Raw genomic sequence first — 13,446 nt, forward strand, 5'->3', positions numbered from 1 at the left:
CAAAATACAGAGAGCATTTTATTATACATGAAATAGTGATGCCAATTTCCCTCGCCAGGAATGAAAGGGTGATGTCGAAAGCTAAGTCTGAGCTGCTGCTTCATCCTCCCTATCCCACCCTTCACGTTGATCTTTTGGGATCCGAATCAGAAACAGAGATATCAGCACAGAAGCAGCTGCCATTCCGATGGTAAGGTAGAGAGCATGTCGAATACCTCCAACTTGGTCGCGGCCCCCATCGTTTGTATATCGCTCAACAGTTCCTGCAAATCCCAGTCCTGTACTAAGGCCGTACATCTGGATGGTTCCCATTAACGATCCAGCAATTCCCTGGTGCTTCCGCCAGACACTATTACTGGTAATGATTTGTGTGGCTGTAAAGATGAAATCGGGGCTGAATCCCATGATTATGAATGCGGGGAAGCACTGAGCCCAGTATGTTTGTTGTGCTGGCGTTGTAGCAAAGATGATGCCAGCGACCACCGCTGCCACTGCACCCGTTGCCATTACTGCTTGCGCAGGGAGATATCGCACGGCAACTGCACTGACGAAACAGCCACAGGTTCCAACGATAGCAAAGGCGGAGTTGGCTGCTGCAGTGAGGAGGTTGGAATAGTGACGGATCTCAATATTCCACACTTGGACGTAGTAGAGGAAGATACCAACCCCCATGAAAGACATAAAGGCGGACAATACCATTGGCCCAAATGACGGAGAGCCCCAGATATCAAGGGGAAGGATGGGCTCTTTAGCAAACTTACCTTCCCAGATGAGAAAGAGGGCGAAGTGCAGAATGGAAACGATAAGAAGAGCATACACATAGGGTTCTTCCCAACCAACAACAGCGGCTTGTCTATTTGCCATGTTAAAACAACCTTAGTGACAGTATAGGGGCTGTTTTCTGAGTAACTCACGTCCAGACGAAGTTAAACAAGACGAGACCAGTGACTCCGAAATACGCCCCGACATAGTCAACTGTACCATTTGCATCCATTGGCTCGCCGTCAGGAGGCAAGATGAACGAGGTGGCACCGAAAACGACAGCACCAAATATGGCCCTATTAGTTGTATATCAGCATACTACGTTATGATCAGGTTGAATCCACAAGGACTTACAAGAAGAAGAACAACCACCACCATCTTGTCAACTGTCCAAAAAAGCCAGGGAACACAGTTCCACCAGCTGCACCTACCCGTCCCATGGCACCAAACATGCCGACCCAGACATTTCGCATTAAACCCGGCGGGAATGCAATGGTTAGCATGGCGATGAGGTTAGGGACCATGATTCCGCCACCGATGCCGCTGAGGGCGCGCATAACGATGACGGTGTCTGCTGATCGCATGAATCCAGTGATGAGATGGAATAATACATAGATGCAGGCGCCGACGAGCATGGTGTTTTTGTGGCCGTGGACGGCGGCGATGCGGCCACCGATGAGGACGAATGCTCCTTGGGTTAGTCTGCCTTGTTAGTACATTGTATTGCTGAATATAGAGGAAGCACGTACGGGTATGATGCTGCGATCCATACGCTCTTGTTTTCTGGTGCTTCCAAGGCTTTTGGGATGTCAATGGCGGCTATAAGTCCAGCGCCATATGGTATGGCCTGTTGTCATTCTTTAGCTGGATTCTGGGCTCCAAAAACTCGGTATGGAAGGATTTATTTAATTACTTGAACTAACTGGCAGAAAACGATACAGAAAGCGAGGATATTGTCTCGGGCTGTGGGCTGCGATTTCTTGACCTCGTTTTGCTCCGCGATGGCCGTTTCTGTGTCACTATTCATCATTGGGCTGGCGTCTGGGCCATTTCTCAAAGCTCCGAGGTCGGAATTTTTGGCCATTTCGTTTTGAGCGTCTGTTCAATATTGCATTATGGTATGCTTTGGAGAGATTCTGATCGCTGCTCTCCCATGACTAGATATGTTGTAGTAGGGGCGCTTCTTATTTATTCTATAGTCTACATAGTGATGAGATAAACGTACAAACTTAATGCTTAAGGATTCTACTGAGACCCATCCGTAGCAATAGGAAGTCCAAAATGTTGGAAAGAATGTCCGTGTTAGCAGGTGTTCTTACACCTGGCGATACAAGGGCCCCTACCGTTTTTGGCGGATACTCCATTCTTGATTAGTGATTCAGAAGATGGCCGTATTTCTCGCGTTTGACTTGAGGTTAGCTTCGAAATCTTGATGGTTTAGCCGCGTCCGCAGCCATCCGCAGCCATCCGCACCAGTCCGCACCAGTCCGCAGGATCAAGATTCTTCATTGCTTCTTAGCGTCATCTGCGTTGCAACGATTGCGTTCGCCCCACCGACTTTATATGCTGTACTTCTTATAATCACAAGATTAATAATGGTACCGCAAGGGTTGTCATCTGCCTGGAGTTCTTAATCGGGAATCTGACCTGGTCTCTCTCCTGATTATTTTGGCGGAACCCTGACGATGAATGAGAGGATGTAGATCTCCAATAGCCATATCTAGTGTTCTATGCGCCCAGAAAAGAACTTTTGGGTTTCTAATATGTTAACTGGGAAATGATGTTGATAGGGGTTTAAAGATGGGTACCCATGTCAGGTAAGTTGGCGGCAGTTTCTCGCCATCATCAAGCCGACTGGTGGATATGGCTCATCGTGTTGCGGCTGTGATGCGATACGAAACCATTATTTTCGACTCTTGAGCAAAATAAATCTTTGTCCACATTTATTCTAGACTGAGACTAAACTGGACACCTTCCTCCGCTTGGCAATTCCCACCCCCGATGGTACGACGCCGCTCCCTCGAATCAGGAGTGATTGACTTCCAGCTTGACATCCCTCAACATAAAAGGGGAAAAGAATGAAAATTCTGGGACAGATATATTCACAACCCGTAAAGTTGGATAGCTGATTTTCCCAGCGACAGCATGATTAAAGCAGTTATGCCAAGCTGGGAGGTCATCATTCTTAAAAACATCCACAGAGTAGCGCATTCGCCTCAGTCGATACTGATGGTCCAAATCGAAACGCTGGATTTTGGTGTGGGTCGGGTATCCATCAGGGAATACGACTTCCAAAACAGGCCATTTCTCGCCATTCTCGCGAATAAGTGGTTCTAGCTCGCGAGTTTTGATCTCCGGGTTTTGCTCAAGGTAAAATGGAAAGTTGAAATAGTTCCAGAACGCATAGCCTACGAACCAAAAGAGATTGTGAATGTCCCATTTCGATTCAGAGGTATGAGTGCTGAAAGCGGCTTTGGGATTCTCTCGAACATCGAGGGCCTGCTGACCGACTTTTCCAACTTCAGTTCGCGTAGGGGACCACGAGCCGTGGAAATCGCCGAATTGCTTGAAGATGACCTTTTGGGATTTTGTATCAACTGTAATCTCCGCCTTATAGGGCCCTGGAAGCCCCTTGCTCTCTAATGCCGGCCCCAAAAACTCGAATTCTACAGAAAGGGATTGGACCGATTTCCAGTATTCTAGGCCACCATTGGCATCGACAATGCTTTGAAGGAGACTAGGTAAAAATTTAGTAGGTGTTCACAGAAAGATCATTTTTGTTATGTGAGAGTGATGGCTGACCTGTTGGAAGACATGATGGGCAATGATGAGCTGTGTCCAGCTACTGATTGCATTAAAGATTGATGGTTCTCCAGTCGGCATTATATACTCCCATTCGGTAACCCCTTAGTAGTGAAATTATTAATCTTTAGATTCTAGAACATCAATTTGCTTGTGTCTGGGATGATACAATTTAATTAATATTAGTCAACTAAGGTCGCATGCCAACGGTATGGCTCGGGTATCGAAGGTGGTGGACACACGCTGTGTAATGAAAGGCCGCTTTTGAGAGAATATAGTCGGTAATCAAGAAAGACTCCAGATACTGATTCCAAATAAATCCTTTATAAACTTGATATTGAGGCGCTGGGGACTTCTTACGCTGCGCAGTGTTGGGGGGGGGGGGGGGGGGGGGGGTAAAGATTCCAGGTTGCCATACTAAACCTGTTTCTGCAAGTCCCACGCGTACAGGTCGTAAGCCCGCACTCCACGAGACCTGAAGTAGCCACTATGTATGTCAATCTCATGCTAAGAAGTATTACTCTGAGTATCTCAGTGCCACTGCCCAGTGTAATATTCCCAATGTACATTCCCCCCTTCGTCTGACCCACGAATCTTTCGGTCCGGTCATGAGGACATTAAGTCTCATCCTACCTAGCACAAATTGTGACTATGTAACGCTCAGAAGTAATGTGGGTACAAAGCTGGTTATCAAAGGTAAGACAGGAAGTTGGAGTAAATACGACATGAGTTCACCGAACGCAAAAACGACGTTTGATACGCTATTGAGTCTCAAATCTACCTATAGGAGCCCGCAAACAAACTTGAACATAACGCTCACTGTTAGAGGCCAGTAGTTCCCCAGCACCAAACTGATCAAGAGTTTGCAACGAGGTGGAAAACTGGCGGGACTTTAGTCACATTGCTTACTTATGCTATTGAAGTCATGAAATGCCTTCTTTGCATCCAAAATGTCTAAGTATATTTCTGATATTTTGAAGTTAGGGCCGCTGTTTTGAACATTTTTTGCACTGAGACTTACCAGCCACTTTCCAGCGCGATTTAAGGTATTGTAAAAGCCATCTGAAGGACTCAATCTTCTCCTGAACTTCCTTGTCTGGATTACCTTGATCCAATTCCATCGCCAGCATTGCGGCTTGATATAAAGTTTGCATGAAGAAAATGGGCAGGCCATCTTCCAAACACCCTCCACTCTCAAAGGCCTTTCGAAGGACAGATGCGGAACGACCTAGAACTTCCAGAGCGCGCCAGGTTTCAGGAAATGTATGGTTATCCGCCTCTCTCGTGGAACTGATACGCAGTCGTTGCCAGTACTGATCTTGGAGTAAAAAGATTCCGCTACAGAAGTTAATGTCTGAAAGCAGGCTCTTCAAATATCCGCTTACCAGTAAGAAAACATTGTTTGACAACAGAACGACAATTTGCGAGCAGAATGTTCTTGCTCAGCAGCGTTCACCTGTGCCTCGAGAGTACGACGCAATTGTGCTGTATCTCCTGTTAAACATGTCGCACTATTTGCCTTGGATGATTCGACAGATGCTGCTAGTCGGAGGGCTTCGCTTGTCAGGTATGTAGCTTGGGCAAGCCGAGCAAAGCTACCAGTCTTGAGATGGAATGCAGCCGATATCGGAATAGCATCTTTGGGTGTTGTGTTCTAGGAGGAATAAAAGTATTAGCCACAGCCTGTTCTTTGTTTTGTATCGGCAAGCATGGTCATACGCCTTCTGCGAAAGCTTGATCGTCAACTGGAAGATAGTAATTGATCTTGGGATCATTCGTGGCCAGACGCCTGGAAGGGTCTCCAAAGTTTAAAAAGCTTCATTTTTCGATTAGCAAAGATCTCGACAAACGGTGGTTTCAGATAGACAATTGCAGAATACGCCACTGATAACGGCCAACTTACCGATCTAAAGCCAATACTGCCCACCAGCTTCTCCTCTTCTCCTCTACTTCCATCCAGGATCTATCAAAGCCGCTGTTGTTCGTCATCAACTGATCCAGGCCCAGCGCAATGCCATATCTAGCACAGGCGCCGACGGTCAAATATGCGGCGGGATAAATTGCATGCCCTATTTCGTACAGTGCAACGAAAATTGTTGCTTGGAGAACCTGTAGCGACATGATCCCCGCCGCCTCTATCTCAGAGTGGTATCTTTTAGCTGTCCTATAGAGTGCTGTCCTTGGGCTGCCACTACCATGAATTGCCGTGGTACAATACAGCTTCACGCACAGAACCAACAAACTGCCATCGGCTTGCCGGGGAGAGAGGGGGTTAAGTAAAGAGCTGAAAAAGTGTTTCCGGCAAACTATTGGTAGCCACGAAGCATTGTTAGAAAACAACACGGCAGCTATATCGCGAACCTGCTGAGAGTCTCCAACGTAGGCTGCAACGTCACCAGGGACCGGAATTTCGAGACGGGGGATTTCCAGCTTGATGTCACGAAATACTCTAGGAGCTAGGAATTGAACTGCCCTCACTGTATCAAAGGTAGACTCCACATCCGCTGTTTGCTCAGGCTGTGGGAGTTGGTGGTGGTCAGAGAAAGACGAGTCGTCTGGCAATGGCTCGTCGTTCCAGACAATTTCGGGTGTATACGAGCGCTTCGCTGGGGGTTTTGGGTAGCTGCAGTGCGTGTCCTTGCGGATGCACAGCTGACATGCTGGAAAGACTTTATCACAGCGCCTCTTGCCACGGCGACAGGCATGACAAGCGATCCGCGAATGAGTCGCAGTCATTCGTGGCGATATTATTCTTGAATCTAACGGGGAATCGATGATGGGTCAGCTCATTTAACCATGATCAGCAAGGAGTGCAACACAATGTGGCTTCTAGGATGAAGGTGCTGACAAATAAGGATAGTCGACGAATATATGATTAGTATACATACCTCAAGCAACTACTTGTTCAATTTTAGCACCTTATCAATAAGTAATTTCTATTTACCTTTTTACCTAACACCAGCTTTCACCTTACCACTTCGAGCGGTACAGCTTCTGCTGTTACAGAGAGGGCATTGAAGTGGAGGAATGACTGTAAACTAGCCTGTGGGCAATAAATATGTAATATATGAGAAATAGTAGTAAGACAGGACACCAACAAAGAGAGCCGAAGCTAGATTGTGCTAAAATATGTGCTATGATGAGGGAAATGGATAACATGGGAAACGTCCATGTAACTCAAATTTATAGTTGGCCTATTGGGGGAGCCCCTACTGGACGTAATATATTGAGTGAGTGAGTCAGGGTATTAGATTCCATCTTTTTTTCTTAAATATATGGCTTTGCTTGTTCCAGGCACCAGTCATACCACTTCTCAGCTATTCCAGTCCCGCCTTCTGAAATGCTCCGGGATCCCTCGTCAAGATCAGATCGAATTTTAGCAAATCGACCCCAAGGAATAACTAATAATATCGTTAGCTGATAATATCAGGAGGGAATTTTATGGTTTACTACTATAAGTTCCTGATTCGGCTAAAGTTATATCAGGAGAGAGCCCACCAAATAACTCCGTATATGCTCCATTGGTAGCTGGATATAGAATTGCAGCGCTTATAACCTTGAAGGCAAGGCCTGGGTGGTGTCTCTGAAGGTCCGACTTGAGATTTCCGGGATTCAAAGGCTGTACATCGCGTTGAGTTAGCTGCGGCGGGGAAACGGGATCAACTGAGCTCACCAGGCTGATGATACCCTCATGCTTATGCCTTTTAGCATATTCAGTACCTTGATAGTAAACTCCGGCTTTGCTCACACTATATTTAGTGTACTTGCTTTCATCCCTCTTTGAATAATCCATATTCGTAAGATCAACACCACCTAAAGGGGACCTTTCCGCAGTAAGCGAACTGACCCAAATTACCCTGACACATCCCTCCTTGCCAACAGCGGAGTAGCTAGATGCCGTCTTTGCAAGAAGTGGTGTGAGTAGCTCTGTGAAGTGGACAGCTCCAATATTATGAACACCTAGCTGTAGCTCATAGCCCTGTTTTGTCTTGGAACCTTCAGGTGGGTGCATGACGCCAGCATTGTTGAATAGAACATCAAGACTTTTGGCCGACTCAAGGAACGATTTTGCTGCATTCGATACAGACACGAGATCCGCAAGATCCAGTTTCAGAAACTTCAGGTGCCCAGTCGAAGAAGGATTTGCGCTGCGAATGGACTCGATGGCTGCTGCAGCTCTCTCCTCGCTGCGAGCTGCAACGTACACTGTTGCATGCTTTGCATGTAGCATGGCAACGAGTTCCTTGCCGACGCCGGCGTTTCCACCAGTCACAATGTAGACCTATTAATCCTGAGTTAGAAATTGCGACAAGGCGCACTGTTAAAAATCCAGGATTTACTGGAAGGGGGAGAGAGTAGCTTGCCTTTCCGGACAAGTTTTCGACGTTTGCCTCTGTGAATTTTGGCTGAGGGGGTCGCATCTGAGTTAACCATGCTGTAGCCATAGCTACTAGAGAGTGTTGGATTATAAGCAAAAAGCTGGAACAAGCCGAACGACAATGAGAGTGGCCGTCTGCAAAGAAATATTGAGCAAATCCGCTGATCTCTCTTTACTAGACTACCAGGCCCAAGAAGGAACAACGAATATTTACTAAGACTGGAAGTATCGGAATCTAGTTCGTTGGCGGAGTGCAGAGAGCAAATTGGCCATATATCGTCAACCGGGCTCCCAAGGGCGGGATGAAATAATCATGGGCAAGAACCTTGTCTCAAATTGGTCGACGGGTTTGATACGGCTTCGGTATGCCTATCGAATCACGGTGCTTACCCCGGACTTGTGCCTGCCGAAGTGCCTCAGTAATACAAATTTAGCCCGTGACAAATATTGATCACTGGTCCGATCAAGCGGCCGCTTTGGGTAGATGAAGCGGCCGCTTTGTTTGGGTCAAACGGCAGCCGATCCAAGTTGCCAAGACACCTCAGACCCGCCAAAACCGCTCACTCAGGCTTCGCTTGTGGTGAGATTGCCTAAGACTCTTGGCTGTCATGGGCAGCGTAAATGAGCGGCGTGAATGTAAGCCGGTTTCCGACGGCGGGAGCATAGTCCGTTTCCGGCCCCGGGTATTCCACATTCATAAACTGAAAGGTTCAAAGATTCATCCCCACTGAGCACTTGTCAGAACGTTCAACTATCGAATGCCTGTTCTTTGCCAGTAGCAGGATGTCGAGTTCCAGCCCAGTACGCAGAGCCTGCAGGAACTGCAGTGTGGCCAAAGCTAAGTGCACATGGGTCAACACGTTTAAATGCGAGAGGTTTGAGGTTCACTGCTGGGTGTTTGCTACCTTGGCACTGACGCTTACAGGTGTGATCGTCTGAAGAAGGATTGCAGTTTTCAGGTCCTGAACCGACAAGCAAAGAACTCGCGGGCTGCGTATGCTCTCTACTTGAGTTTGTTCTAGTTGGCTGCTGACTAGGACCATAGACAGGTGGTTCAGATAGAGAAGAAGCTAGATGGGCTGATATCAATTATCGGTACGTCCCATCAGCTGCCTTTGAATGTAGCGGAATCAGCATCGGCCTCTGGGATACTACCAAATGCTTCATACAACGCCAGCGCGCCGACGGTGGGGCCGTCTGAGAGCTCTACCAAGTCCATATCTACGAGATCCGATTGTCAATGCGCATGCCCTTCGGAGGCTGCGGTTCTTGTGTCTAGCTCCATTGTCGACCAAGTGCTTAAAAATGGTCAGGCAAATAAGCTAGTGGAGTTTTACCGCAATGCTCTCGCCTTCTACAGCCCGTTTATATTCATATCTGAGGAGAAGACAGCGGAAGACTTGTATTATGATTGTCCTTTCCTACTTCGAGCCATACTCTTCTCTGCATCGTACGACAATCCTTCACAGCAACATTACCTTGAAAAAGATATTATGAAATATATTAGTGACCACTTGATTCTCAAAGGAGAGAGGAGTATTGACCTACTTCAAGGTTTACTAGTATACATTACATGGTAGGCCAACGACGTGCACGCATGACAACTCACTTGCGAAGCTCACTTGGTGCAAGAGGCTAATTATATTGCAAGGTACCATTATCATAGGTCAGGGCCTTTTCAAACTGCTTTGCTGATGCAGCTAGCGATGGCGGTTTTGAATGATTTAGGCTTAAATAGGGCGTCACCAGCAAGAGAGTCCCAAGATGCACTCCTTTTTGAAATTAAGCATCCAGAGCAATGTGCACCTCAGCCAGCCCCACTGTCATATACCAGCTGCAGAATTATTTTAGGGTGCTTCTACCTATCTTCGAGCGTACGTGGCTGCTTGGAGATTTCACCCTTGTTGCATGCAACTAACATAGGAGCAGCTTACTGTGTCATCCTCCAAACTTGATCCTATGAGGTATACAAGCCATATAGACGACTGTGTACAGAAATTGACAACATCAAATGAATGTAATACGGATTCGGCCCTTGTTCAAATGGTCAAACTTCAAAAGATAATGCAAGACGCACACTCCAGCAGCTCAGAAAGCATTCTGTCCCAAAAAGGCCAAGCAAGGATGTACGTGAAGATGTTTCAGAAAGCACTACGAGAATACGAGTCGGCTCTTCCGATGACTCTCCGTCAGGATAGTAAGTGTCCGCTACCCTCGCACCCATTGGCCAAATACTAATGCATGAGTGTTTGTAGAGTCACTTCTCTTGCATTACCATACCGCAGAGATTCAACTTTATCAAGTCGGCTTACATATGGCATTCTCAGTGGAAGAGCCTATGAATTTTGAGCGGATGAACATCTTATCTGCGTGTTTGTCAGCTACAAAAAGCTTCTGTCATATCTGGTTGTTATTAACACCATCTATGTACCACACCTTGACACTGGTCCACTTCGGGCAACTGACACGAGCTCTCCTGGTGATGGTCAAACTCTGCGTTTTTGAAGCCGAGGATTGGGACGTGTCTCAAGCAAGACAAACTGTAAACATGCCAGCAGTCATTGATGAAATGATTTATCGTATGGAGTCGGCTATAGTAGCTCTTGGTGGGAAAGAGATGTCACCATGCCACTTGATGAGATCTGTCAAGAGTCTCAAACTAGGCAAGGTTTGGTACGACGCAGAAGTTAGAAAGCGGTCTGCTGCGGTAGACTTGGCTATGCACGTTCATGGAGGTAGCCTAGATACTATCCTCCTATGGGATCAGTTTGACGGAGGCGTCCCACATGTCGGAGAGGGATAAGTAGCCTACAGACAAATAAGTCGGACGGAACCGGGTGCAATTACACCCGGCTGGCGGCACAAGTCAACTCAAACCCACAGTGGGAGGGACTGTAGTAGAAAGAATATGAAATACAAGGGTGAAATTACGTTCTCTCGGCATTTAGTGAGCTATATCACTGGAAGGAGACGAGGGCAGGGGAAGAAGTGCTCCATACCAAGCCACCGGAAGCGGGATCAAATGTGTCCGCTTCCGCAGGATTAATTTCAATCGTAGAGCCTGGTAACATCGCGGGTTGGTTTGAATATACAACCTACGGCTGGGGAAGTGGTTGAAAAAGTAGCTATAAGTACGGCTCGGTAGGTTGATAACATCTGAGAAGACAGCACCTCCATCGCTCCAATTCAATAATTTTCCAGAATATATTCTGGGCTTTCCCGACTCTCACCCTGCCATTATTCTCCGTATAATAGAAGGCTTTTATACTAAGCATGTTGAATCTTTTCATTATTCTACTGCTCACAGTTACCTGTGGATTTGCCAAACACCCTGCTGCATCTGCAGTTCACCCGCCAATTGTCGACCTAGGGTATGCTGTGCATCAAGGCACTTTCAATGAGGTGATCGCGGCACCCATAAGTCAAGATATGAGACCCCTGCTGACAGAAATTGGAGGCCTTTGGATCTCAATATTATAATTTCAGCAACATTAGATACGGCGCACCCCCAGTTGGTGATCTGCGCTTCACTAAGCCGACGCTCCCGACGGTGAGGGACAGAAAGTTAAACTTGGGCCGGCGAGGTGTTATATGTCCTCAAGCCTCTTCATGTAGGTGAATCGGCATATTCAGAAGCTCATGGCTTACAATTACAGTATGGCTAGAAATAAAGGCGCCGCAAGTGGTCACAGCAGTTTTGTCTGGTCGGCCATTGACAAATATTACGAGCCAACCTCTCCCTGACCCTTCCACATTGCATAAATTGGACTTTCCATCACCCGATCCACGGACGTCAGAGGATTGCCTATTCCTCGATGTAATTGTTCCGACAAGAGTTTATTCTAATCGCCGGAGCAACAGCTTAGGTAGGTGCAACGGAGGAATCATGCCCAAACTGTACATCAATTTCAGTGACTAATTACATGTAGTTCCTGTCTACGTTAATATCTTTGGTGGTGGATTTGTGTTTGGCGATAAGAATTCTCAAGGACACCCAGCCGGTCTCTTAGCCAGTAGTGACGATAATATAATCTATGTCACATTCAACTACCGCTTAGGTGTCTATGTTAGTATTCACTTCACTCTCACCAAGATGAGCTGCGAAACTAATGTCTTCAGGGCTTTTTATCTGGGCATGAGGTTGCAGCAAATGGAACTGCAAATGCAGGTTTATACGACCAAGAACTAGCTCTTCATTGGGTACAGAAGTATATCCACCTCTTCGGCGGCGACAAAGATCAGGTCACGATTGTTGGTGAGTCTGCAGGCGGCGCTTCGGTTATGCACCATATCACATCATATGGTGGACTCAAGGAAGGAGTCCCATTTCAGCGGGCCATCGCGCAGAGCCCGGGGTTTCAACCTATGCCAGGTAGTGTACAGCAAAAAGCGTTGTATACCAAAACTCTTGCATCCGCATCGCAAATTACGGGGAAAAACATTACCAGCTTGAGTCAGCTCCGCGGTCTCTCTGAAGCCGACTTATACTACACCAACTACCTTGTTGTGGCGACCTCGGCCTACGGGCTCTTCAGCTATGGTCCTGTCGTGGACGGGAAACTCGTGCCCCGCCTTCCAGGTGAACTTCTCCTGACTGGCCAATTTAACAAGAGGTTACAGGTAATGGTTGGTCACTCCGCGGACGAAGGGCTTACATTCTCAAGTCCCTACATCCAGAGTAACGGCGACTTTGGCAACTACTTCAAGTCCATTTTCCCATCTACACCACAAGACAACATGGATTATGTGAGCGACGTTCTATATCCACCTATATTTAATGGAACTCTCGGATATACAAATCAAATCCAAAGAGTTGACCTCATCTTTAGCGAGTTCGCTTTCACCTGCAATACGCGATACCTGGATCTCGCATTTATGAATCAGACGTATTCGTACTTATTCAACGTTTGGCCAGCACTACATGGGGCAGATAGCCCATACTGTAAGTCCTGTTTTTGACCTTTACTGCTATCATAGAGTAGGATCCTAAATAATGTACGCTTTACAGTGTATTTTACCAACAGTTCTTTGAGCTTGGACAACGGGGTACCGATAAATTCTACTCTCGCAAAGATGTTTCAAAACTATATAACCAACTTTGTGAAGACGGGAAATCCAAATCAGGGGAACCTACCGCTCTGGACTCAGTATGGCTCTAATTCATCTGTACTGGATATGAGGGCCGATGGCTTTCTGCCGGCACAGGATACTGTAGCTAACGAGCGTTGTACTTGGTGGCAGCAAGCTCTGTATTATTAATCAGCGCAGAAGGAAGTGTAGCTATATTGTTCATATGGTCTAACCTGTAACTACCTATAAGGCTAAATCTTACATACTTTTAACGTTCCTGATTGGATTTACCACAAAACTATTCCGCCCCAAAGTAGGAGTCTTCAGGGAAATATTGAAATGAGAATTGGGTCAGGAGGAAGTTGTGATGGCTTTGATTAGATGGGGAGTTGGGCTTGGGGGGAGGTGTTGAGTTTAATGTTATTTGGGTTTGT

At 46.7% G+C, this 13,446-nt stretch overlaps 5 protein-coding genes across 5 annotated transcripts; 1 reads left to right on the forward strand and 4 right to left on the reverse strand.

Annotated features, from left to right (window-relative positions):
* Positions 1-81: 81 nt before the first annotated feature.
* Positions 82-1,846, reverse strand: TRIVIDRAFT_203474 (uncharacterized protein; the record flags this gene model as incomplete). The annotated part of the gene is made up of 5 exons (XM_014098644.1): positions 82-853; positions 915-1,058; positions 1,117-1,464; positions 1,512-1,609; positions 1,676-1,846. 5 exons carry the CDS (start codon positions 1,844-1,846, stop codon positions 82-84), a joined length of 1,533 nt encoding a protein of 510 aa, XP_013954119.1.
* A 941-nt stretch (positions 1,847-2,787) lies between these two features.
* TRIVIDRAFT_68110 (uncharacterized protein) lies at positions 2,788-3,578 on the reverse strand (the record flags this gene model as incomplete). Its single annotated transcript, XM_014098645.1, has 2 exons — positions 2,788-3,499; positions 3,565-3,578. 2 exons carry the CDS (start codon positions 3,576-3,578, stop codon positions 2,788-2,790), a joined length of 726 nt encoding a protein of 241 aa, XP_013954120.1.
* Positions 3,579-4,583: 1,005 nt separating this feature from the next.
* On the reverse strand, positions 4,584-6,276 carry TRIVIDRAFT_125679 (uncharacterized protein; the record flags this gene model as incomplete). The annotated part of the gene is made up of 4 exons (XM_014098646.1): positions 4,584-4,902; positions 4,950-5,218; positions 5,284-5,380; positions 5,468-6,276. Coding segments are annotated over 4 exons (1,494 nt in total), but the record flags the coding sequence as incomplete, so codon positions are not given.
* Positions 6,277-6,831: 555 nt separating this feature from the next.
* Positions 6,832-8,009, reverse strand: TRIVIDRAFT_193305 (uncharacterized protein; the record flags this gene model as incomplete). Its single annotated transcript, XM_014098647.1, has 4 exons — positions 6,832-6,965; positions 7,018-7,183; positions 7,238-7,846; positions 7,929-8,009. 4 exons carry the CDS (start codon positions 8,007-8,009, stop codon positions 6,832-6,834), a joined length of 990 nt encoding a protein of 329 aa, XP_013954122.1.
* Positions 8,010-11,215: 3,206 nt separating this feature from the next.
* TRIVIDRAFT_193306 (uncharacterized protein) lies at positions 11,216-13,201 on the forward strand (the record flags this gene model as incomplete). Its single annotated transcript, XM_014098648.1, has 6 exons — positions 11,216-11,344; positions 11,400-11,553; positions 11,599-11,808; positions 11,872-12,000; positions 12,090-12,884; positions 12,951-13,201. 6 exons carry the CDS (start codon positions 11,216-11,218, stop codon positions 13,199-13,201), a joined length of 1,668 nt encoding a protein of 555 aa, XP_013954123.1.
* Between the last annotated feature and the right edge of the window lie 245 nt (positions 13,202-13,446).

Source organism: Trichoderma virens, assembly GCF_000170995.1.
Source record: "Trichoderma virens Gv29-8 chromosome Unknown TRIVIscaffold_82, whole genome shotgun sequence".
Lineage (NCBI taxonomy): Eukaryota > Fungi > Ascomycota > Sordariomycetes > Hypocreales > Hypocreaceae > Trichoderma > Trichoderma virens.